The 24,415-nt window shown below is 48.0% G+C and overlaps 1 protein-coding gene and 1 pseudogene across 1 annotated transcript in view; both read right to left on the bottom strand.

The window, feature by feature from the left end:
• The window catches only part of FLVCR2 (feline leukemia virus subgroup C cellular receptor family, member 2), a 56,501-nt gene extending 32,092 nt beyond the window's left edge, over window positions 1-24,409 (bottom strand). The window contains exon 1 of the mRNA XM_005883592.2: window positions 23,275-24,409. Coding sequence (XP_005883654.1) covers window positions 23,275-24,087 — 813 coding nt within the window. The 5' untranslated portion in view covers window positions 24,088-24,409. The remainder of the gene's footprint in view (window positions 1-23,274) is intronic.
• LOC106724302 lies at window positions 20,885-21,202 on the bottom strand (annotated as a pseudogene).
• Window positions 24,410-24,415: the final 6 nt, after the last annotated feature.

Genomic DNA, 24,415 nt, shown 5'->3' with positions numbered 1-24,415 from the left:
ATGTTGAACTGGCAAACAAGCCCCCAGCCACCTAGGAATGCCAGGCAGCTTCTAGACAAATGCCAGGTTAAGCAGTAATATGCATGCAAAGCCTGCTCACATGACAATGGTTTTGCAATCCCCGAATCCAAGTCCTTGACTTCTTTTGAAAAGGCTAATTCAGTGCTGAGGAAGTAGCAGACCTTTGGGAAGCAAACCAATCCCATTGCTTTGGGGGGAAATCACTCATGAAAGGGGTTTATGGATTTAAAAGGCTAAGCTTTGGTCTCTAAGAACTTAGGGAGCAGGGTGAGAGCTGGTCAACTCTAAACTTCCTTAGAGTTCCCTCCCCAGTCACAGAGTTTGACTGTAACGCTGTGATTATGCTGATGGTTTATGCTACCTTGACACTCTTGGATTTCCTCAGTCCTAGAGGTTAGGGAAATGCAGGAAGCAGCAGCTACTGAAATTAGAATAGCCTGCTGCAATGCTTGATTCCCAGGGAAGGTAAGAATAGTAATAACAGCTGCACATTATGCTCACCAGGCCACAGGCACCGTCCTAAGCACTATTCTCTCTCTCTCTCTCTCTCTCTCTCTCTCTCTCTCTCTTTAAAAATATATTTTATTGGTTGTGGGGTTTTTTTTTACAGAGAGGAAGGGGGAGGGATAGAGAGTTAGAAACATAGATGTGAGAGAAACATCGATCAGCTGCCTCTTTCACACCCCCTACTGGGGATGTGCCCGCAACCAAGGTACATGCGCCTGACCAGAATCGAACCTGGGACCCTTCAGTCCGCAGGCCAACACTCTATCCACTGAGCCAAACCTTTTAGGGCCACACTCTCTCTTTTAATGCCTATTTTTAAATTGAGGAAACTGGCATTTAAGTAGCTTGCCCCAGGTCATAACAGTAAACGATCAGGCTGGACTTCACGCTCAGGCCGTCTATACTAGAGTCCGCGCTCATAGGCTAAACTCTCAGGTCATGGCTATTCTCCAAACTAGAAGGAAGGAAACGAATGCATAATGAGCAGCGTGCTAAACGATTTTGCACATGTTATTCCATTCAATGCCTCACAACAAGCCCCTAAAGTTGGCATCATTCTCTCTGGTTTGGTTTTTTACAGATGAGAAAACATCTATAATTTGCCCAAGGTCACCCAGATTCTAATGGCAAACAGATTCAAACCCATGGCTGTCTGACTCCAAAGCCTTTGAAGAGGGTGAATGCCACCGAAGTCCCCGCCCTCAGACCCCTGCAAGTCCTCGTCTCATATACTAGATTCTGTAATTCAAGCACCTCTCCGTATGTCTAGCTGTTGGAGGGCGCAATGGTGACAGGTGTCTCCAGCCACAGTCTGTTTTTATTTGCCACTTAGTTACTCCCTATGGCAGTGGTCGGCAAACCACGGCTCGCGAGCCACATGCGGCTCTTTGGCCCCTTGAGTGTGGCTCTTCCACAAAATACCACGCGCAGGCGCGCACGTACAGTGCGATTCAAACTTCGTGGCCCACGCGCAGAAGTTGGTTTTCAGAAAGGAGATAGACAAAACAAGTATACAAGACGAGTGTGGATGGGAGAGTTGGAAGGAGTCGACCTCAGCAAATGTACCTCAATCAGACTGAGGACATTTTTAGCAAAGACCAGCTTAGGAGTACCCTAATTAAGTTAATAACAATGTACCTACCTATATAGTTTAAAAAATTTGTCTCTCAAAAGAAATTTCAATCGTTGTACTGTTGATATTTGGCTCTGTTGACTAATGAGTTTGCCGACCACTGCCCTATGGGATTTCTGGTTCTTATATAACGCTTAGTTTTAGGGATCTTTCCCTGTAGGGTGTTGTCTCTATAATTAGATTGTTAGCACCTTGAGGACAGGGACACTGACTAACATTTCCTTGTGTGACATCTCCCCACATCATGCCCAGCACAATGTCAAGAACAGAAATGTAGCTTGGGAAACGTCTTCTGAATAAAGAGATGACTCTTCGAAGCTCAAACCTGACTCAAATATGTCCAGTCTTTTCTACAGCAAACAAGTTGGGCACAGTAGCAGTTTGAAGTATTGTGTGAGTTTACCACCAAAAGAAAGCAGATACAAAGTGGAATAACACAGAGAAAACCTCAACTTTGGGGGTCCTCAAGGTAAGGCCTGGAAGCCATTGCAATAGAGGCTCATCAAATGCCTACTCTCAAACCTACACTCAGTGCTTATTGAACACCTACTAAAAAGTAAGGGAGGAGGCAACCGTTGCAAACAAAGAGCTCACTCACATCACCAAGTTTATCTAATATACCTTGATCTTGACCTACAGCCTTGGTTCTGGGTTTCCTCCTCATCTGTGGGGGGGTGCAAGGTAGCTGAAGAGCAGAGGTCCCCTAGGCTGTAAACAGAGAAGATGCTACATTTAGAGGAGGGGTCTGAGTTCTACAAAGAAAAAAAATTTTTTTTATTAGGAATGAAAAGGAATGCTGACAAAGGGCTTTATTATTATTATTTTTTTTTTTTTTTTTTTTTTTTTTTTAGCTGAGCCTCACACTTGTGCCTACTTTTAATCATCAACTCAGGAGGCTCCTGCTACACACGCTCCTCCTTTTAAGGTTCAGTGTTCCTCCTGAACTTGACCTCATGGTAATATCTGCAAAGGGTCAGACTATGTCTACATGAGAGCAGATGTGAAACCTCCTCTGCCTGCCCTTTCACCGACAGCATGAGTCCCTGCTGGCTTCACCACTCAAAGGTCCTTCTGATGACAGTGCTGAGGGCCAACGACCACAGGCTCGTAGAACTTCCCCAGTGACTCAGCCAGAAAAGAGGAAAAATGAGAGGATGTCTTCCGAACCACCAGGCCAGCTAGAGTGGCAGAGCGCAGACCTCATTTTCTCCAAGTTTTTCATATTTGAAGTAGACAACATGCAAAGCTCCCCGTTCAAATGCTTTGGCACTTCCCACCAGCTCTGCCCCAGAAGCCAGCTCACAGCAGCCAACAGACGGGTCCTACTGTCCTGTGGGCTGTTGCCCTGCTCAACTCCCCCCCCCCCCCCCCGCCTTTTGACAGATGGTGCTAGGACAGCCCGAACCAGAAAAGGCACTGAGTGTCTGCGATGTCACATGCTGTCATTCATGTGACAATAAATGTCTCTAATCCTCCCAAGTTTTCTTCTAAGTCTGATTGGACTTTCTTGGTAACAGCACACCCCACTTTCAATTTTCGGAAGCGAAACGCAGACCCAGGCGGTGGGTTACTCGGGGGCAGGCCCTGGAGGAGCTGTTGCTCTCTGGCCTACCATGAGCAGAGAACCAGTTCCTCTTATGTTAGGGTGTGTCTCCAGACACAGACAGGGTGGGCCCCATGTAGCTGTTTCTTAAGATGCCAACTTCACTAGTTAACTAACCCTGCCTTGTGATCCCAGAGAGAAATGTGGAAAGGAAAAGAAATCTAAACCTTGCACCGGGAAAACTACTCGTCACCCATATCACCAGACCTGGCCCTGCAATTTAGGGACTTCCTCCAGGACCTGCTTACACAAAAACATCTCCCAGTGTCCTGCTCTGAAGTCTCCCTCTTCCTCCTCATTCTGAAATCTTCACCATTAGTCACTCCTTGCGTGACCACTTTACAGTCTAATCCAGCTGTTCTCAACCTGTGGGTCGCGACCCCCTTGGGGGTCGAACGACCCTTTCACAGGGGTCGCCTAAGACCATCAGAAAACACATATATAATTACATATTGTTTTTGTGATTAATCACTATGCTTTAATTATGTTCAATTTGTAACCATGAAATTGGGGGTTACCACAACATGAGGAACTGTATTAAAGGGTCGTGGCATTAGGAAGGTTGAGAACCACTGATCTAATCTCTCTTCCCTTAAACCTGAACTCAGAGACATTTTCTCCTATTCACTGTTGCGTCCTCAGTTCTTAGAATGTCGCTGGGCACAGAGTAGATGCTTAATAAATATTTGTTTAATAACAAATAAAGGCTATGGTACATTGGCTCAAAATAAAACCACCCATGCCTCTCAAGAACTGACTGCAAAGGTCAGAGTGCGAAGCCTGTAAGTGGATGTGTGGCTACTCGCTCCAAGGTGGGTCCTTCATGAGACAGTCAGGCCAAAGGGATGATGACAGCCTTTATTTACAGACTCTCATTTGTTCCGTTACCTGCTGTCCTCTGGGGGGGAACCAGGAAAGCTGGCTGGAGAGGATACAATCCAGGACGAGTACAAAAGTTCAAAAAGAGACAAAGACTGGATGGCAAATGGTGCCGGAACCTTATTTTCTTTCATCTGCTCTTTATTTCGACATTTTTTCCCTTTGACTCAAACTGGGCTCACTCAGCGCCCTGACTTATCCACCTCCCTCTCTCTTGCTTAATCATTAAGCCCTCAGGACAATGAGGTTTTAGTCAGCATCCAGGTGTCTTAGGAACAAGGTCCTAGGTCTACTGACTATAGAGACAGAGTTTTCAATCAAACTAAAAACAAAATTTTGGTCTCGGTTGTGTTTTAGCTCCATACCCAGGAAAGTGAATCCACAGAACAAATCCTTGTGAAGTTGGACAGGACAGAAAACTCCACGGCTGACATCAGGACCAGATGCAATGACCAATGACCCCCTACCCCTGGTACCAACCAATCAGTAGAGACCACGACCCTAACTCCTTTAGTCGCCATGATTAACGATTTTTCCCTACACAATCCATCTCTTGAAAGTCATCAGAGAGCCAGGTCTTTGAGCATTACCTACCTGTGACTCCGGCATGGCACCATCTCCTTAATAAATCCTTACTGTCTTGGCTGCAGACTTCTGTTTGTGTCTTATTGAGCTTTGATGCGTGCAGGCAAACAGACCCGTTCAGTCTGGTAACGATGACCAGGGGCCTGTGTGGGTTATTTGTAAGGGACCGAGAGCTGGCCCAGGGTGGAGGCACCCTAGTACAGGTCGTGGATTTTTGAGGAGGAGCATAGAATTCAGGGCCAGCCACTCCTGGAGGAGAGATTAGAAGAACTCTGGGGAGAGAAAGCGCAACATCTTCACCAGGACTGTCTGAGCCCCGTTTGTTACCTTTGATCACTGCCACTTGTGTGGTACAGCCAGGACCACCAGCCTCTTGGAACACCGCTCCTAGGCCCCGCCCCCTAGCTCCTGATGGCAGGGACTCAATCAGTTCTGTGCTGGGCCACCACCTCCATTTTTTCCTACATGAAGGGAGGAGCCATCCTGGGCACATGTGGACTGAATTGCTGCTTTATGCCGACCCTTGGCAAAGGCCCTTCTTGGAATCAGAACGCTCTGCGGGACTCCCGGAGCCACCGCCTGGCTCAGCTCACGGGGATCCGTCCGCAGGGACGCTCTGGAACCCAGCAGCTCTGGGAGAGGCTCCTACAGCCAGAATGACCAGAGCGGGTTGGGAAACAAAGAGCTGACTGTAAAGGTCAGAATGCTGAGCCCTATAAACAAGGGTGTGGTCCCTAACCCAAGGTTGCACTTTACAATTTAGATAGGACATGATCTGTGTATAGGGAAGCCCTTTCATTCTGTGTCACGGGGCAAATCTAAAGTCTTCCTTCTTTTTTTAAGGGCACGTAAAAGCTAGCATTACACAGTATTTCTGTTTTCCAGGCACTGCACATCCAGCATGGAATCAAAGCCTCAAAACCACCAATATAAGGGAGGCGACAGAGCTCTAAGAGAGCATGTTGTTTTCTCCATTTCATAGCCGAGTTCAAACCACTTGCTGAAATCATAGAGTTTATCTGTGGCAACATAAACACAGGGATGTCTGATGTTCCCATCCCTAGCCCTGCTCTGTTCCCACAGAACCTTGCTGAGCCACAAGGCACTGAGCAGACACATGTCCCAGAAGGACGTGGTCTGAGACTTGGGAATGATCCAGGCTCTGAGGGGATTGTGTTCGAAAAAGGCTCTGTAATAAATTTGATCAAAAGTAACCTCCCAGGGCGATCTAACCATAAGTCCTAACAGGGTAAATAGTCATGCCCAGACCTACAAAAGGCTTATCTTTGCCTTAAGCAAGCCCTGTCCACCTCTTATCAAAGTTCTTTCTGAACAGTGAGTCAGAGACAGTCCAATGAGAGGAGAGAGTTTCTCTGTAAGTCCCTAAACAAACCTCCAGCCAGTGATCTGGGCCCTGAGAACACAGCTCCCTCCTGCCCCCACCTCCACCTCTCCTTCCCCCCTACACACACAGTAGCCTTCAGAGAACCAAATGTCAGCAAGGAGGACTCCTCACCGCACAGATAAAGCAAGGGATTGTTGAAATGCCAGTCCCAAGGCCAAACAGCAGGCCAGAGGCTGAGACTGTCTCTCGGTGACCGGGACAGTGACCCTGGAGATTCAGGAGGCTGGTGAGGGGTTAGAGGAGGGGAAGTGTCTCCAGAGAACTAGGGATCCCTGATCTTCCCAGGCCCTGTCCCCAGCTCAGCCAGCCCCTACCAGCTGCTGCTCTCCCCTAGAACAGGCTTCCAAGGCTTTCGGAAGTGAAGAGATTAGGTGGGGGAATTTTCTCAGGGCAACCGGTGTGTGTAAAAGGTGAGGAAGAGTAGTAAGAAAGTTGGATCAAGATGCATTCTTCTCCCCACCCCACTGAGGTCATGGCAATCACAAAAATTGCTCTGGAATCTTCCTGGTAATCACAGAAAAAGCTCTGGAATCTCTGATAATCACAGAAAGTACTCTGGAATCTTCCTTCAGCAATCTATGCATATAAAAGGCTAAGTGACCATCCAACCGTCTGACCACCGGTACAATGATGCGCACTGACCACCAGGGGCAGATGCTCAACACAGGAGCTGCTGAGCTGTGGTGACTTCGCAGTGGGGGTTCTCGGGCGACGCACCCTGGAACCAGAGAAGAGGGAGCCCAATTCCTCTCAAGACCATACGATTCCACCTTCAGCCGTGGGTTATGTTGTTGCTGGGGCACTGTTGCCCCGAATCTGGTTTACTGCTGAGCTGCAGTAATTAGTATTTCTTCTAATTAATTTCCTTTCAATGTGCACAAATCCATGCACCGGGCCACTAGTGAGAAAATAATGCCCCAAAGATAAAGTGTGAAACCAGAACACCAGTCATTCATCTTTCCATCTGAATGCTCTTAGTCCCCACTGGGTGCCAGGAATGGCCTCTTCCGGTGTGTGTCCTAACAGCAAGGTCTTGGGAGGGCTGACCTCTCCCTAGACAGGTGGTGGCCTGGCCTCAACCTAACTCACCAGCAGAGAGTGGACAGGTGGGTCTGCTTAAGTTCCCCCAATGTATGATGCTAGGAGAAGGATCAGTCAGCTGAGATGAAGGAAAGTAGGGATAGCAGCTGAGATGAAAGAAAGTAGCTGGATTCTAGAGATAGAGAGGATGCTTCTGTACCTGAGTTTGGCAGGTAGGGAGAATATAGATGTGGATTCAGTAAATGTTTGTGGAGGGCTTATTTGGTTTCAAGGGCTTTAAGCTACAGACTTCTTCATTTAACTTTGGTGGCACCCTGTGAACAGGCTTTTTGTTTTGTTTTTAAAAAAAATTTATTGATTAGAGAGAGGGAGGATGGGAGAGAGAAACATCAACCTGTTCCACTTATTTATGCATTTATTTGTTGATTCTTGTATATGCCCTGACCAGGGCTCGAACTGCAACTGTAGTGTATTAAGACAATGCACCAACTGAGCTACCCAGCCAGGGCCAGGCTTTCTTGTTACAGATACTAGTAAGCGGATGCCCAAAGAGGACAGGTGTCCTGCTGGAGGCCCCAAACACAGCTGCCAGCAGAGCCAGGTTCCAGGCTCCCACCCTGGATTTCTCAGACGTCAGTGGCATCAGAATCTCCTGATGGAGACCAAAACCACAGGTTCCCGAGCCCCACCCCAGAGAGGCTAATTCCTTGGGTCTGCCCTGGGTGCCCAGGAATCTGCATTTTGAAATCTTCACCCAAGGATATTTTTCCATTGATTTTTAGAGAGTGGAAGGGAGGGAGGAAGGGTATGGGGGAGAGAAACAGAGACACTGATGTGAGAGAGACACATCTATTGGTTGCCTCTCGCACAAGTCCTGTCCTGGGCCAGGGATCAAGCCCCCAACCAAGGTATGTGCCCTTGACCAGGAATTGAGCCCACAACTCTTTGGTCTGAGGGATGACCCTCCAGCCACTGAGCAAAACTGGCTAGGGCAGAATCTGCATTTTTAAGGAACGCTAGGTGATTCTGGTACCAGACCACACTTACAAACAACTGATTACTGCCCCAAGGAGAGAAATCAAAAGACACTTAGCTGCTGGTTTCCCAGCGTGTCCTAGGCAGGGAAGGTGTGAGAGAGGTGCATGCTCCTGCCTAGATTCTTGGTAGAGGAGAAATGGTTCTCTGAGTAAGCTCATTGGGTAGCTCCACAAATATCTCCAGCACCAAACAGGAAGCCCAGGACAAAGGTCTGAGGTGGTACAGATCACTGGAGGGGCAGCCACCATCCAAACAAACAGCCCATTAGAATGGGCCCTGCTTTGATGTGTTGACTCACAGCTGCTCACTTCGTACAGTTCTCAGAGTAGATGGACAGGACAAATGGCCTTGTGCACAGAGAAAGCTGGTCCAGAGCCACTGAGGACACCCCACTAGTTAGCACAGTAATTTGGGCTGAAGTCAGGAATTCTAGGAGAGAAGAGAAAGGAAAAAAAAAGGAGAAAAACTAACCCCCAATCTTGCTCCAACTTCTGTGCCCGTCCCTTCTGGTTGGCAGGGCTGTCCAATCGCAAGTGGTCTCCCAGAACTGAAAGGGGCTATGTTCACCTCTCTGGAGAGGGAATCAGATGGGCTGGGAGCCAAAGCAAACACTGCTCCACCTAGAGGTTCTCAGACACAAGAAGTTGGTAAGCGAGTGGAATCCAGCCCTGCTTCCCTTTTCCCCCTTCCACAAACACAGACGGCGCTGCTGGTATCTGCCCTCATGCGGGAGCAAGGCCTCATCTTGAATTGTGTGGCGGGAAGAGGCTGAGCTAAGGTTTTTGCACAGAATAAAAAAGAAAAGATGTCTATAATGAGCTCAGAAGGCAGAAGAGTCCGGGGGGCGTCGGAGCCTGCAGGATGCCCTCCCACCCCTGAATGACTCAGCAAAGAGAAAAGTCCTTTGTCCTGCAGAATCAAGGGGAGATGCTCCGTTGGGTTGGTGTTGAATAGAGGTCAGGAGACAGAGAATGAAAAAAGAAGAAGAAACACCAGCTTTCACCTTAATGCTATGGTTCTTTATCATCCCTGATGGGCTTCCACCCTCATCATCCTGCAGTCCACTCGGGCTGTTTGATGTTGGTTTGAAGCCCAGGGAAGGACATCCTGTTAATAGCACCGCTGGAAAAAGATCAAGAACCAGGCAGGGGGAAACAACTGTGTCCACCTGATAAGCCCAGGCGCCCCACTTCCTATAGCACAGCCTTAGGTTTGTGAGACGAAGGTCTGATGTGTGGGGACTGGGGTTGGCCCAGGATCTGTGTCCTCCGAGACCCCAAAGTCTTCACAACAGACAACAACAGGTCTCATCAACCACACACTTGGAAACTCACGCCATCTTCTAGCACCTGCAAGCTTTTAATCCAGTCGCTCTCAAGAGGGACAAGTCCCCACTGGAATACTACCTGGGAACTTCCTGGAACGGCCCACCCTCCCCTATTCACCCAACATCTCTTCACTTCACTCATTGAGAACTGGCTACTCCCATCACCTCCTCAGGGGAGCTGTCCTGCTTGCTCCTCGCGGCACACACTGAGGTATGCGCTACCACGTGCTGTGACCCCTTAACGCCCAGAGCACAGATATCCTCGAGTTGTTACGCATTGGCCTTTCCTGCCTCAGGAGCCCCTGCAGACGGAGCCAACTGACTACCTTTATTGGTGATAGCATCTGTTCTTCATTGACCATTTCTTGTCCGATAAATTGTTAGCTAAAGGCCCTCCACTCCCTGTCTCATCTCCATCTTACAAAAGAAGTCAAAACGTAGAAAAGCTGCCTGACCTAGTGGCTCGGTTGGTTGAGCATCGTCCTGTGCACAGAAAGGTTGCCGGTTTGCCAGGGCACAGAGGGAAGGCAACCGAACGATGTTTCTCTCTGACATGGATGTTTCTCTCTTTCTAAGCATGTCCTCAGGTGAGGATTTAAAAAAATAAAAATAAAAATAAAAACTTAGAAAAGTTTAGAAACTTGCCCAAGAGTACCCAGCAGAGCTAAAGATGGTGTTCTCAACCAGCTTGGTCTGGTGGGTCTGGCACAGTTCAAAGCACACAGTAAGGACTTAATACTCTTTTCATTGAAAGAGTAAGATAGAGTCTAGTCCCTTCCTCCAGCCACCCGAGCACTCAGTGAACTCATTGTCACCTTACTTCCTTTCGGGAAATGGAAACCTGTTTAATAATTGGTCCCTCCATTTGTACTCGCCGGTTATGACCAGAACCCTGAGATATAGGAGAGATGTATCAAGGGCCCAGCTCCCTGACACGTTCCCCATTCAGTGGGAAGAGGAGCTGGGGGAGCAGGGAAAGATAAAGGAAGAGGGGGAAACACAAACCACCAGAAAACCAAGGCCAGTACCCAGTAAACCCAGCAAGCACAGAGGCCAGGGATGCCTCCAAGTACGGAGACAGAGGAGATGATGGCAGGAGGTGAGCAGTACCCAGCCAGAGGGGAACACCTCACAAGTAGTGGGGATATTTGGGAGGTGGTTTGGGGGGACAATGGTAAAATATACACAGTATAAAATTTATCATTCTAACCATTTTCAACGGTACAGTTCAGTGGTATAAAGTACATTCACATCATTGAGCAACCATGCCCTCCATCCACCTCCAGAACTTTTTTCATCCTCCTAAACTGACTGGGTACCCCTTAAATAATAACTCCCCATTCTTTCCTCCCCCAGCCCCTGGCAACCACCATTCTACTTTGAGTCTGTGAATTTGACTATTCTAGGTACCTGTGGTATAATAAAAATATATTTGGTCTTTGTCACCATTCCTGGCTCAGAGCTCTAAACAAGTTGGGAATTTCCTGAGTGTCTTTTGTCATTCATAAGGAGCCCCCTCCATCACACCTGAGTTTAAGCTAATGGGTCACGAGAAGACCTAGTGATTAGAATTTGGAAACTTTCAATCACACCTTCCCCCACCTCTGAGGAGGAGAGGGAGCTGGAAACTATGCTCTATAAAAACTCCCGAACAAGGAAATTCAGTGATCTTCCAGGTTGGTGAACACATCACGTCAAAGTGCTGGGGGGGTGGTGGTGTGAGGAGCGAGGGCATGGAAGCGTGTGCTTCTCCCCAAACCTTGCTCGGTATCTGCTCCCTTTCGCTGTTCCTGGGTTGTATCCTTTATAATAAACCAGTAAATGTCAGTAAAGTGTTCCCCTGGGTTCTCCGAGCCATTCTAGCAGATTACAGAACCTAAGGAGGGGTTGTGGGAATCCCCAATTTACAGTTAGAAGTACAGGTGGCCTCCAGGATTTGCAAATGGTATCTCATGGGAGGCAGTCTTGTGGAACTGAGCCCCGAACTTGTGGGATCTGCACTAACTCTGAGGAGCTAGTGTCAGACAGAGAATTGGAGAACTGGTTGTTGTCAGAAAAAAAAAAAAAGACATCTCAATACCTATGTAAGTGCAATTATATAGTACTTGTGACTGGCTTATTTCACTTGGTATAATGTCTTCCAGATTCATCCATGTGGAGCATGTGTCAGAATTTCCTTTCTTTTTTAAGCTAAATAACATTCCATTGTATGTATATAACACATTTTGTTTATCCATTCCCCCAGAGATGGACCCCTGGGTGGCTTCCACCTTTTGTCTGTGAATAATGCTGCTATACGCGTGGGTGCAAACATCTGTTCAAGTAAGTTCCTGCTCTCAGTTCTTTTATTTTTATTTTTTTATTTTTATTGATTTCAGAGAGGAAGGGAGAGGGAGAGAGAATCATTGATCAGCTGCCTCCTGCACGCCCCATACTGGAGATCGGAGCCAGCAACCCAGGCATATGGCCTTGACTGTAATAGAACCCGGGACCCTTCAGTCCACAGGCCGATGCTCTATCCACTGAGCCAAACCAGCTAGGGCTCTCAGTTCTTTTGGGTATACCCTTCTGCTTAATTTTGCTGTGAACCTAAAACTGCTCTAAAAAATAAAATCTATTTTTTATTATAAAGGCTGGGTGGCTCAGTTGGTTGGAGCGTTGTCCTAAACACCAAAAAGGTTGTGGGTTTGAATCCTGGTCAGGGTGGGTATGGGAGGCAACTGATCAATGTTTCTCACATTGATGTTTTTCTCTCTCTCCCCTTCCCCCCTTCTCTCTGTAAAAATCAATAAACATATCCTTAGGTGAAGATGGGAGGGGAGAAAGCTGTTCTTTTCCTACTCAATGGTTTTGGCACCCTTGTTGGAAATCATTTGATTATACCTGTGAGGGTTTATTTCTGGACACTATTCCATTGGTCTATATGTTTGTCTTTATGCCAATATCATCATTACTGTAGCTTTGGTATTCGTTTTGAAATCAAGAAGTGTGAGATCTCTAACTTTGTTGTTCTTTTCCAAGATTGTTTTGTTTCTTCGGTGTCCCTTAAATTTCCACATGACTTTTAGGATACATCGTTTCTATTTCTGTGAAAAACGTCATCAGAATTTTGATAGGGATTGTGTTGAATCTGTCGATGGCTTTGGGTGGTATTGACATCTTAACAATATTAAGTCTTCTGATCCATGAACACAGGATGCCTTTCCATTTATTTAGGTCTTTCATTTCTTTCAGCAACATTTTATAGTTTTCAGTGTACAAGTCTTTCGCCTCTTTGGTTAAAGGTATTCCTAAGTATTTTTGATGCTATTATAAATGGAATTTTTTCCTTAATTTCCTTTTTGGATTGTTCATTGTTAGCGTTCAGGAATACAACTGGGTTGAAACACTGCAAATTCGGTTTTCAGAAGGGAACTGGGGATTGGGAGCCACAGCATGGGGAAGGGAGGTGGGGAGGGTGAGTATAAAGGCCATGAAATTTCCTACCATTTTGATTTTTTCTTGGTTGGGCATTTGCTTGATTGCTGTAGATCTTTGACTGATTTTCAGAGCTTGGATAAAGAAGTTATTTTAGCCAGTTTCTGTTTATCTAAATGTTTCTGTGTGGGCGGGGGGAGGCTTCCCAGTACACCATCTTGTTAATGTCACTCTCCTGGCAGGAGGAGGCTTAGTCCCTAAGCAGTGCATCTTCGCGGAGACAACTAAGGAGCTACACTGATCAGAGCTGAGAGACTAGGCTGGGAGGGAACCAGAGACACACTGGTCGGGATGGGGAGGGAGCAGGGGTCCTAGAACGCTACACTGAAAACTCAGACTGGATTCCACGGAATTAGCGGGCACCTGCAACAATGCCTGGCAGAGAAACAGAGCCAAGAGAGTCAGGCCAACCCCAGCTTCCTCCAGTGCAGAGTTGACATTCAAAGAAACAAAAAGGTTAGGAGCATCTGCAGTGGTCTCACCGCACATTCCATCAGGGATTTCCCCCTCTGCCCACCCCCACTCAGGGTTTCCAGGACATTTTCAGAACCTTAAGTGAATCAGAACGATGAGCCTCCAATACCAGCCCAACCAGGATAGTAAGAAGCTAGGAAAATTCCTCGGCAAGTGGAAGGGGGAAACAGAGAGATGGCTGAACCAACTGGCTGAGCAATTTACAGCAGACACAGACGGTCACCAGGGCAGTAAGCCCCAAACTGGCGCAGGATCACCCCCAGGGTGGCTTTCCTCCCCTGGCATATGGCTGGTCATGCGACTCGGGATTCGGACCCTCCCCTGACCTTTCCCCGCTAGAGAAAAATTCTCGGCCTCAGGTGTATTCAGCTCCAGGCCCGCCAACACCAGGGCCCGCTGTGGTGACTGCCGGCCTGCCCTGGCCCTGGCTCTGATCAGTCATTGGAGACCGCGACCCTGAAAGGGCACGCCTGGGATCGGATGAATATTCTGTTGAGATCTCCCCTAAGACCTCCCCTGAACCCCCAGCCTTTAAAACCCTCAAATAAAAAGGACCCAGTGCTCCCTCACCCTCCCTCCTGGGGGCGTGCCCACACCTTTTGCTTCCCCCTCTTCTTCCCACAGGCATGCATCTCCTCAACTTGAGACTTGCAACCAGGAGGGAAGGCAGCTTGTCCTGGGCTAACCCCTGAACCTGCCGCCAAGGCCCCCTTTGCAGTGGGGCTTTCCAGCGAGCTGACAGCAGCCCCACCTCGGCTCATTTCTCGCCTAGAATTTTACGAGAGAGCCAAAGCAGCCCCACCTCGGCTCACCTGATGTTGCTTCTATCCTAAGCCCTTCATTGTTTCCCTGTCTCCAGCTTCAGCTTCACATTGCGAAATTTTTCCTGCTCGAAGTCAGGAACCAACACACTACGCCCGAGGCAGACGCGCTCGGGGCCAGGTCCCTGTCCAGTAGAAAGCATTCCCCTCAATCTGAAGGGTGAGTAACTGAGCTCACAAATGCTTCCACCAGCACACAGGACCCAGCCTACAGCAAACACCTCATAAACCAGCCCCGACAAGAACCTGGCTCTAAGCTGGAGGGTGCCTTCCCAGGGCCTGCAGGTCCTCTCTCCAGGTCAGTGGTCGGCAAACTGCGGCTCACGAGCCACGTGTGGCTCTTTGGCCCCTTGAGTGTGGCTCTTCCACAAAATACCACGTGCGGGTACGCACGTACAGTGCGATTGAAACTTCGTGGCCCATGCGCAGAAGTCGGTATTTTGTGGAAGAGCCACACTCAAGGGGCCAAAGAGCCGCATGTGGCTCGCGAGCCGCAGTTTGCCGACCATTGCTCCAGGTGATTTCAAAAAGTCTGATCACTAGCCCCACCTGGGAGGCCAGCTAAAAATATAGGAGTCTGGGCCCCTCCCCTAGAAAGCCTGGTTAAGGAAGTCCACATGGGGGCCCAGGCATTTTTACCCAGGCCCATGGGTGAGGTGAAAAATCCCCATTTTCAGGAAGCACTTGTCTCGTTTCCTCCCCAGAGTTGCTAACCTCTGACCTCTCATTTCCACCTGCCTGCACATTCCCCTCCCCCAAAATCTCAGATGGGACAGTTTTATCTGACCTGCAGTTTCTAAATAAAGACTGTTATTTTTCTAAAGTTTTGAACCAGTCAGCAGCATTTAACAAACAGAATTCATAAGCCAGACACAGAAAGCCAAATAGCAAATGAATCCTAGAATAAGATCCTATGAGGTACCTAGAATAGGCAAATTCATAGAGAAAGAAAGCAGGAAGAGGTAACTAGGGGCTGGAAGGAGGGAGCAGGGAGGAGTTATTGTTTAAGGGGTACAGAGTTGCTGGGAGGATGAAAAAGTTTGGGGTATAAATGGCGGTTAAGGCTTACATACCATTGGGAATGTATCTCATGCCATTTGAATTGTACACTTATGAATGGCTAAAATGATCGCCATTATGTTACATACGTTTTGCCACAATTTAAAAAACAGATTTCACATTTAAAAAATCTGGATTTCTGGTTTCTCTTTAAAGAAAAAAAGAGAAGATCTAACAACACTGGGTCATGCTTTGGATGTCAGTGGTTGGCGGGAGCTGAAGCAACTGCTGTCTGTAGATGGGACATGTGACCTCGTGTCTGCTGTCACCCCACCACATTCCAATGTCACTTTTACGATGTCACGTGCATATGACCTGGCGCACCCATGAGCATTTTGGGACCTGCAGGTCATGGGCCCCGCCCATTCTCATTTTGGTCACCACTCACTAGCCTTGCCTGCTGTCCCAGCCCCTGCCTGTTTGTCTCTGCTAGTGCAACAGGGAGGCCAGAAAGTGGTCAGCCATGTGGGCGGGCACTCCGGGCACCTTAACAATAACAACCAATGGAAGAGAACAAGAGTTTGCCTTCTCCTCCCCAAACTTCACTCAGACTTTGAAAGAAAGGCTCTCCCACTAGAAGACCCAGAACGGTAAGCCGAGAGTTTAAGACACCCCCGGGGCCATGATTTTGGGAGAAGCCTAGGCTGACCACCTGCCTCATGACCCTGACTCCTGAGTCAGTCCCAGAAACACTCAACCTCTCTGGGTGGTACCCATGATCAGCCAGTCCAGCCAACACAACCTCCCCAAGGCTGCAGTCAGTTCTCTAGAGCCCATCTTCACCTGCTGGAAGCCTGAAGGAGTTCAAGAAAACAGCAGAAACAGAAAGGTTACTCTCATCTCCTCCCCCTCCTTGCTCTTCTTCCCTGAAACAAACAAAACCATCCTGTGAGAGGTGCCCTCCCTAGACCGGGAGGAAGGGAGCTTCCTTATCTCTGAAGACACAGGGAGGCTGCCAAGAACCCAGACACAGGCCTTGTTCAGTTTCCCTAGTTTACTGTAATTCCCCCATACCCCTAACCTGTCACATCCCTCCACGGCTGTCCACTCTTCATCAAACCTGGCATAAAAACACACAGGTCTAGCCCTGGCCAGCGTGGCTCCGTTGGTTGGGCATCATCCCGGACACCAAAAGGTTGCCAGTTCGATTCCCAGACAGGGCACATGCCTGGGTTTTGGGTTCGAGCCCCATGTTTCTTTCTCTCCCGCTCCCTTCCTCTCTCGCTAAAAATCGATAAAAATATTTTTAAAAAATGCACAAGTCTAACTGTTCTTCATTTTCTTATGAAGGCTCCTATGTCACATAACACTTACATTAAATAAATGTGGATGATTTTCTGTTAAAATGCCTTTATCAGTTTAATTTTTAGACCCAGCCAGGGACCCTAAGAAGGTCAAGGCAAAGTTTTTCTCCCCTACAAATAGCATCATTGTTCCAGGTCTGTGCGGTGCAGCCTGGCTACTGAACACAACCCCATCATTTGCCAGGGAAGGTGGTTAGTCTGGAAGTGTAAAAAACATGCCAATTTCTAAAGACCCAGGATGAAAAAAAGGATGTAAAATAGCTTGTAATATTATATTGATTATGTGTTGAAATAATACTTTGGATATATTGGGTTAAATAAAATGTACTAAAACTAATTTCACCTGTTTAAAAATGTTTTAAATTTACACGTTATAGATTTTTAATGTGGCTACGAGAAGATTTAGTTATACATGTGGCTCACATTAGATTTCGGTGGGAAAGAGCTATTTTCCATAGCCCAACCAGCCTTGGCTTCCACAGAACTGATTTTATAAGGTAACTAGAGGCCCAGTGCATGAAATTCGTGCACAGGTAGGGATCCTAGGCCTGGCTGGCAATCAGAGCCAATCGGGGCCTTCCTGCGTTCCGTGCCGCCCTCTGGTGGTCAGTGCACATCATAGCGAGCGATCAAACTCCCAGTCTCCTGGTCAAACTCCCGAGGGGACAATTTGCATATTAGGCTTTTACATATATATATATATATATGTAGATAGATTGTATTTTCCTTACATGGAAAGCAAACTGATTGTTTCCTCCTCTCTTATTGGGTTCTGTGCTCTGAGCAGCCCCAGAGTCCTTGAGAAGGCCCTTCCCTTGCTGGGTGCTGCAGGCTCCTCAGCGGGGGCTGGCACTGACTTGAAGATTTCTTTCATCGCCCACATCTTCCTGGTCCTTGATCACCAAGCTATCACCAGACTGGAACACAGGCTTTCTTCTAACCCTTGCACAACAACAATGTGTCCACATCACTCAAAACCCCACACAGATCCTTTTCCCTTGAAACAATGGAACAAGTGTTGCTTAAAAAAAAAAAAATGCCAGTCTGTTACCACTTGTTCAAATAACCAGAGGGAACCCGAAGAGCCTCAGCTGCAGTCGGAGCCTCCTTCCCTCCCCTCACCTCGGCTCAGGATTTACTGGCTTCTTCTTCCCAGAGATTCGAACCCATTCCTAGGACCCCTCCATGCGAAGTTCAGAGCAACAGCACCAGCCCTAGCAGTTTGCAATGGGGGAGGGGCAATCTAATGCTGGGAACTTGAGAGACAGGAGCGAGGCTCTCAAATTCTAGAGGCAACTGCTAGACACTTTTTCAACATCAATTCTCGAGACATAAGGAGCAAAATTCGAACCTCAGAATCCTGCTCTTTTTTCTTTAAATATGTATTTTATCCACATGAAGATTCAATATTGGCCAATTATCGACATGTGCTTTGGAGGTGGAATTGGGTTCAAATGTCCCTTCTGCCACCCAGTCCTGTAGGGCCCTGAATAAAGTTGCTCCATTAATCTGTCTCAACTTCCTCACCTGTAACAACGGGAACAATCCCACCCACCTCACAATGTTGAAAAATTAAATAATGGATGGAAAAAGTGCCTTGCACTAGTAGGTGTTTGATAGATATTTAGCTTCCTTCTCCTTCAATTTTCCCATAGCAATTAGGCTAAGAAGATACTAAAAACCTCATGGAGAACTGAAAATAAATCCCCTATACTCTGATCAATTTCGCTTTTTTAAAAATCTGAATCTTGGTGCCTGGTTGTTGTAGTAAAATATAGAAATGTTTAAAATGTTTAAAGAATGTCAGAAAAGTTTTAAGATGTTTGAGTTAACGTTCCTTAAAACTTAAAGTATGATATTAAGAACACATTCCCCACTGCCCTGAAGTGTGTCCCTCATAGATAAAGATTTGAACTTCAATAAACAACTCAGAGTGACTTGTCAAGATAAACACTTGGTGAGTGACTACTCTCCTTAGCCCCCTCGCCTTGTTTGAGATTAACATATGCGAATTGATGTAAATCATTGATAGCCACCTGAGCTGCTACAGGTACAAACAAGCTTTAAATATGGACCCAGGCCAGCTAACGATGCTCACCTGTCAAGACAGCTACAAAGGCCCGTCCCTTTGTCCGTCTGACAAGTGACGCTGCTCCACTCTCCTCTTCCTGTCAGATGACAGAAGAACGGCTAACAACCACCCCCCCCCCCCCCCAACCCCGATTGAGACTCGGCCGAGCTCTTGGGTGAGGAACGCCGACCCCCTGCACCCAGACCAGACCAGCCTAGCTGCTGGACCCCAGAGGACAGCACCACGGGGATCCCTAACTAAGTTTGTACCGCAGCTCAGGAATTTGTATGAGTAATAAAAAAAGCTGTGTGATTTGCAACTGCATATGTTTCGTGTGGTGTGATTCCTCCGGCAGTTAACTGAATTATTTTGCTTACGCTTAAAATTTAAATTAAAGCCTCTGGTCTTAGTTGGTCCTAAAGCCTGCTACTCTGGTCCTGCTTGCGTAAGAGCAGCCTCTTCGCTAGCAACTACTTGAATGTCCCACACCTGCACGGTTAAAGTTTATCTCAAGGGATGCCTTAACACCCCAGATCCTTTCCCGGGATCTCCTTGGGACATTGGTACAATTTAAAAATCTGGTGCAAGAACTCTGCGAAGGCAGGGGTTATCTTTGCAGCCCCAGTACAGCACCTGGCAAAACGGAAGAGCAAGGTAAAGGGGTTTAAACAGGTCTCCCCAAGATGTGCTACTTGGCATATGGATTTTGAACTGAAGGGAATTGAAAGCCTGCAGAAACTCCTGCCCCTTCCTTATCTTCCTGGGAGAATTTAAATTGGGAGCCTTGTCCACAATAAAAGTTAATACCAGAAATAATCTTTTTTTAAAAATACTTCTTTTATTGATTTCAGAGAGGAAGGGAGAGGGAGAGAGAGATAGAGACATCAATGATGAGAGAGAAACGTTGATTGGCTGCCTCCTGCACGCCCACCCTGGGGATCAAGCCCGAAACCCGGGCATGTGCCCTTGGCTGGAATCGAACCCAGGACCCTTCGGTCCGCAGGCTGACGCTCTAGCCACTGAGCCAAACTAGCTAGAGCCCAGAAATAATCTTGATGACCTATCCATAGAGCAGAGCAAACTTCTCATTACTGAACATCTGTTCTTCTTATTGTCCTGCAAATGACCTTCCTTCCTGCACCCCTCCCTTTAAGGCCCAAGGCATCTTACATTAGTCCTTGGCTTGGGATGTAATATAATCCCCATTTGACCTTTCTGTCTCTGAACCTCTCATGTGTGTGGGATCTCTGACTCTTTTACATATGTGGGGTTCCCATATGTACATATGTAATTAAATGTTGTTACTTTCTCTTTTTAATCTGTCTCGTGTTCATTTAATTATTAGGCCAGCTGAAAAAACCTAGAAGGGTAGAAGAAATTCTCTCCCTGCCCCACCTAGGCAAAAGCTTGTTTAATGAATGAATGAATGAATGAATGTTGGATTGAATGCAAGCAGGGCTGGTGCATGCGTCGAGTGTCTAAGAAGCACTAGAAGAGAGAGGTTAGAATTACCAGGGTGCAGGGGTTCTGCTGCCCAGTGTGAAGTCTGCAGGCCATGAAGAATTATTCTGCAGAATGACACTGAAAATCTGTTTAACAGCTTTGTGGAGCCTTTTTCCAGCAAAGCTCAAGGTGCTCTGTTAATATTTCTCCTCCACTCAGTCATGCTTTACTCAGAAAATAAGGTTAAAACACACACTGAGAACCAAATATGATTTATCTCTATGAGAGGAAGCATAAACAATTCTGTTATTTCATAATTTTTTTTTTTACTTAGCACAGTGGGTTGAGCCTAAAAATATCAAACTAAATAGATGGCTTTGTGACACAAATTTATGCTGTCAGAGAGTTTTTGAATGTAAAATTCTTAGCATTTCCTGGCCTTGGAGGGGAGCAGGGGTGATGAATGCATAACTACTGTTATTAAATCTTAAAGATATGTCTGGTGTTAAGTTCCCTCACAGGTATAAGTGTGTCAGAAAGGGTCTGAAAACCTATTACTCTTTTTTTTTTTTTAACAAAAACAATTCAACATCATTTATTGTCATCTGGTAGTAACATAAGGGTATTGTAAGCCAACATGAATAAATGTTTAAGAACAATTCTCCCAACAAAGGGCACCTAAAAAAACACAAACTGTATTGCTTCTCAATAATTTCTCTCTCCATTAGTCATTTCTAGGTGGAGACACTTTGGAGCAGAGAAGTATTACCTCCTTTCAGCATGATCCGACCTAGTTGTTTTCTCAATGAATCTCTTCTGCAGCATCTAATACGAGGTTCATACACTCATCAAAACCAATGAAACAGCCTCTGCCCGCATATTCACTTGTTCATAAAGCCACACCTGAATCCGAGATCTATTCTGCAAGTATCTGAAGATGAGGCTGATGGGCTGCACCATCACCTTCTGCACTTTTTGGCCCTGGCCATGGTACACCATGGTGGAAGCTGACAAAGACCACCCTAAGTCGATATCTGAAGATGAGGCTGATGGGCTGCACCATCACCTTGGGCACTTCTTGGCCCTGGCCGTGGTGGAAGCTGACAAAGACCACCCTAAGCCGCACGCTCCGTCAGAGAGCCACCTCTGGAGCAAAGAATTTTATATGCTCCTTCCAAAAAGCAAAGAGATTTCTACGCCACCCTGCTGCACTTGGAAAAAGTTTACTCTTAATGGTTAACAAAACAAGCGCTGGATTCTCTGAACTCACCAGACCTCCTGAGGGCTCCTCCCAGTTATAGTTCTGCCCTCCCCAAACGAAAGGTGTGGGATTTGCAGTGACCTGGCCTGTATCCTGTTCTACTGCCAATAAAGAGACATAGCTCTCTAGAAGCTTAAAGGTCCTGCCCTTCACCCCCACCCACTGCTTTACCTTCTTAGAAAGGAAAAATCCAATAATGTCAAACCCACCAGCAGGGCTGCAATGGGGACGTGAAAATCCCTTTAGCGAATAGCGGGTTGGTCAGCGTCACCCTCAACACCTATTTTTTAGTTGCCCTGAACAAGATCCCTCTGGCTTCACCCCCAGACTTCAAATCAATTCAGTCTTCAGGACGTTCAAACCCACAGGTGGGAGAAAAAAAAAAAAAAAGCTGGGTAAGAGATTTCATGTTGCCTGTTTGTGTGCTAAAGAACCCTCTCTGTTTGTTTTCATTGATTGCTTAGCTATTGCCCAAATGGCAGGGCTTATGGGCTTGGGGAAACGTAGCTCAAGTCAACTTCCTGGTGGTGAAGACGAACAGGGTGGAAATTGGCCTTTAGAGCAGTTTTGAAAATTTCTGACCCAAATGAGAAATTTCTAAACGAAAAAGTTTAAAATTTCTAAATGCAACAACAGGTAAGAGAAAACAGGCCCATAGGAACTAAGCGTTACTGGACCTTTTGAAACACACTGCCACGGCTGCGTGCGCTCGGGAGGCAGCGGGACCGGGAGGTGGTGGTTCAGATAGAGCAGAGCCCCGTGTCTGATCTGCTTCAAATATCTGGAGAAGACGATCAGATGCATAACTCACCCCACTTCCTAGGTCATCACCAAGCACATGGCGAGGCAAAGGATTTCATATACTCCTTCCAAAAAGGAAAGAGAAGAGATTTAGAGAGGAGCTGTCCAGGCCTTTCCAAGGGTTTTAGTCTTTGGAAATTCAGAGGGAGATTTCTACTCCATCCCGCTGAACTTGGCTCTAAACCCCAGGGAAGGAGTTTGGCACAAAGCGTTGTTCCCACTGCCCTGTCTTTAGCTGTATACAAAAGAAGGTAAGAACAGTGCCAAATGCCACCAGGGCCCGGCTCGGCGGTACTATGTAGCGCAGGAGAGCGTGCACTCTAGGAAAGCTGGTAGCTCAGGCTAACGACACCTGCTACATTCTGACGGTACCAGCCCTGGAGCTGCTCCCTGAGAAAGGACAGCTTTCCTGGAGTCAAAGGTCTAGGCCAGTGGTCGGCAAACTGCGGCTCGCGAGCCACATGCGGCTCTTTGGCCCCTTGAGTGTGGCTCTTCCACAAAACACCACGTGCGGGCGCGCACGTACAGTGCGATTCAAACTTCGTGGCCCATGCGCAGAAGTCGGTATATTAAACTATATTATAGTTTAAGTTTAAAAAATTTGGCTCTCAAAAGAAATTTCAATCGTTGTACTGTTGATATTTGGCTCTGTTGATTAATGAGTTTGCCAACCACTGGTCTAGGCTGGTGGACTGACAGGTTAGGAATGAAATCATAAAACATCCTATTTTTCAAAGCATGCTTTCTGCTGGGGGAGGAGAAATTGTGGTGAAAGAAAAGGTCCCCTCCTTTTATCCGCCACCCCCCCTCCGGCCCCGCACCTCTCTTACACAGTCACCCAGTCATAAGCACTCACACCATCAATCACACAGAACCATGAAGGCACCCGGAGTCACCAACTCAGTTGAAGTCAGAAAATTACAGTCTCCCACACAGTTCAGGACGGTCAGATACAATCTAACACGCTCCGTCCCACAGTGGTACCATGGCCATTCCTCTGAACACCCACCAACTCTTCTACCCACCTGGTTGCCAAAGACAGCTATGGAGCAGGCCGTGGAGACTTCATTCGCCCCGAACCAGACTGAAGCGATGCGGGAGGGCATGCCCAGGATGAAGACCTGGGCCACAGAGCAGATGACCTGGCCCAGCACCGTGACCGGGAAGAGATGTGGCTTCAGGCTCCCTAACTTCACCCAGGCCCCCAGACAGTTGAGAGCGGAGCCCATGAGGGCGATGTTGCGAAGGCCAAATTTTTCCAGCAGCCAGGCCACCGGCAGTAGCAGAGGGATGTAGGTCAGCATGTAGACCATGGACAGCCAGTCGATGGCAAAGGCACTGACCCCGTAAAAGTACGTGAAGATGTTATTGATGGAGCCGTACTGGATCCACTGGAAGGCGTTGCACATGGAGTAACAGCTGAACACCAGGACCACCGCCCAACGGCGCCTGCTCACCCTGATCGTACTGAGGTCCTCGCGGCCGGAGCTACTGGGTTGGGTCAAGTCACCGGGGTGGGCCAAGGTGCCGGGGAAGGCTGAGCCGCTGGGGTTGGCAGAGACGCTGGGGTGGAAGGAGACGCTGGGATGGGCCGAGACGCTGGGATGAGCCGAGACACTTGGATGGGCCGAGACACTAGGATGGGCCGAGACGCTGGGATGACCCGAGACGCTGGGATGAGCCGAGACGCTGGGATGAGCCGAGACGCTGGGATGAGTCGAGACGCTGGGGTCAGTGGGGATGGCAGGTGGGGCGGGAATGCTGGGGTCCGCCGGCGGCGCGGACTGCTGCTCAAGGGTGTCATCGCGCTCCTCCAGGTTGCGACCTTCATTCACCATGACCACGGCCTCCCCTGGAGCCCCGGACAGGCGCTGAGAGCTCCGGCAGTCTTACGGGGCAGTGGCCTCAGCTGGCGGGGCAGTGGCCCTGGTCCGCCCCAGAAGAAACGGAGGTCCAGTCCTGCGTAACAGCCGCGCGCGGGGCTCCCAGCGCTCACCTCCAAACTTCTGCCCCCACTTTTCCGGGGGGTGGGCCGCTGTCCTGACCGCTGTCCCCCCGGCCGGTGCCTGGAGTCCTCCTAAGGCGTCCTGGCCGCGTCCAGCGCCTCGGTCCAGGAGAGACTGAGCTCCTGGCGCAGCCAATTCCCGGACTCCGTTCGCTGCCGGC

This window comes from Myotis brandtii, unplaced genomic scaffold (assembly GCF_000412655.1).
Source record: "Myotis brandtii unplaced genomic scaffold, ASM41265v1 scaffold793, whole genome shotgun sequence".
In the NCBI taxonomy this organism is placed as follows: Eukaryota; Metazoa; Chordata; class Mammalia; order Chiroptera; family Vespertilionidae; genus Myotis; species Myotis brandtii.
The sequence above is the reverse complement of the archived record's forward strand: the minus strand, read 5'-3'. Positions and strand labels throughout refer to the sequence as shown.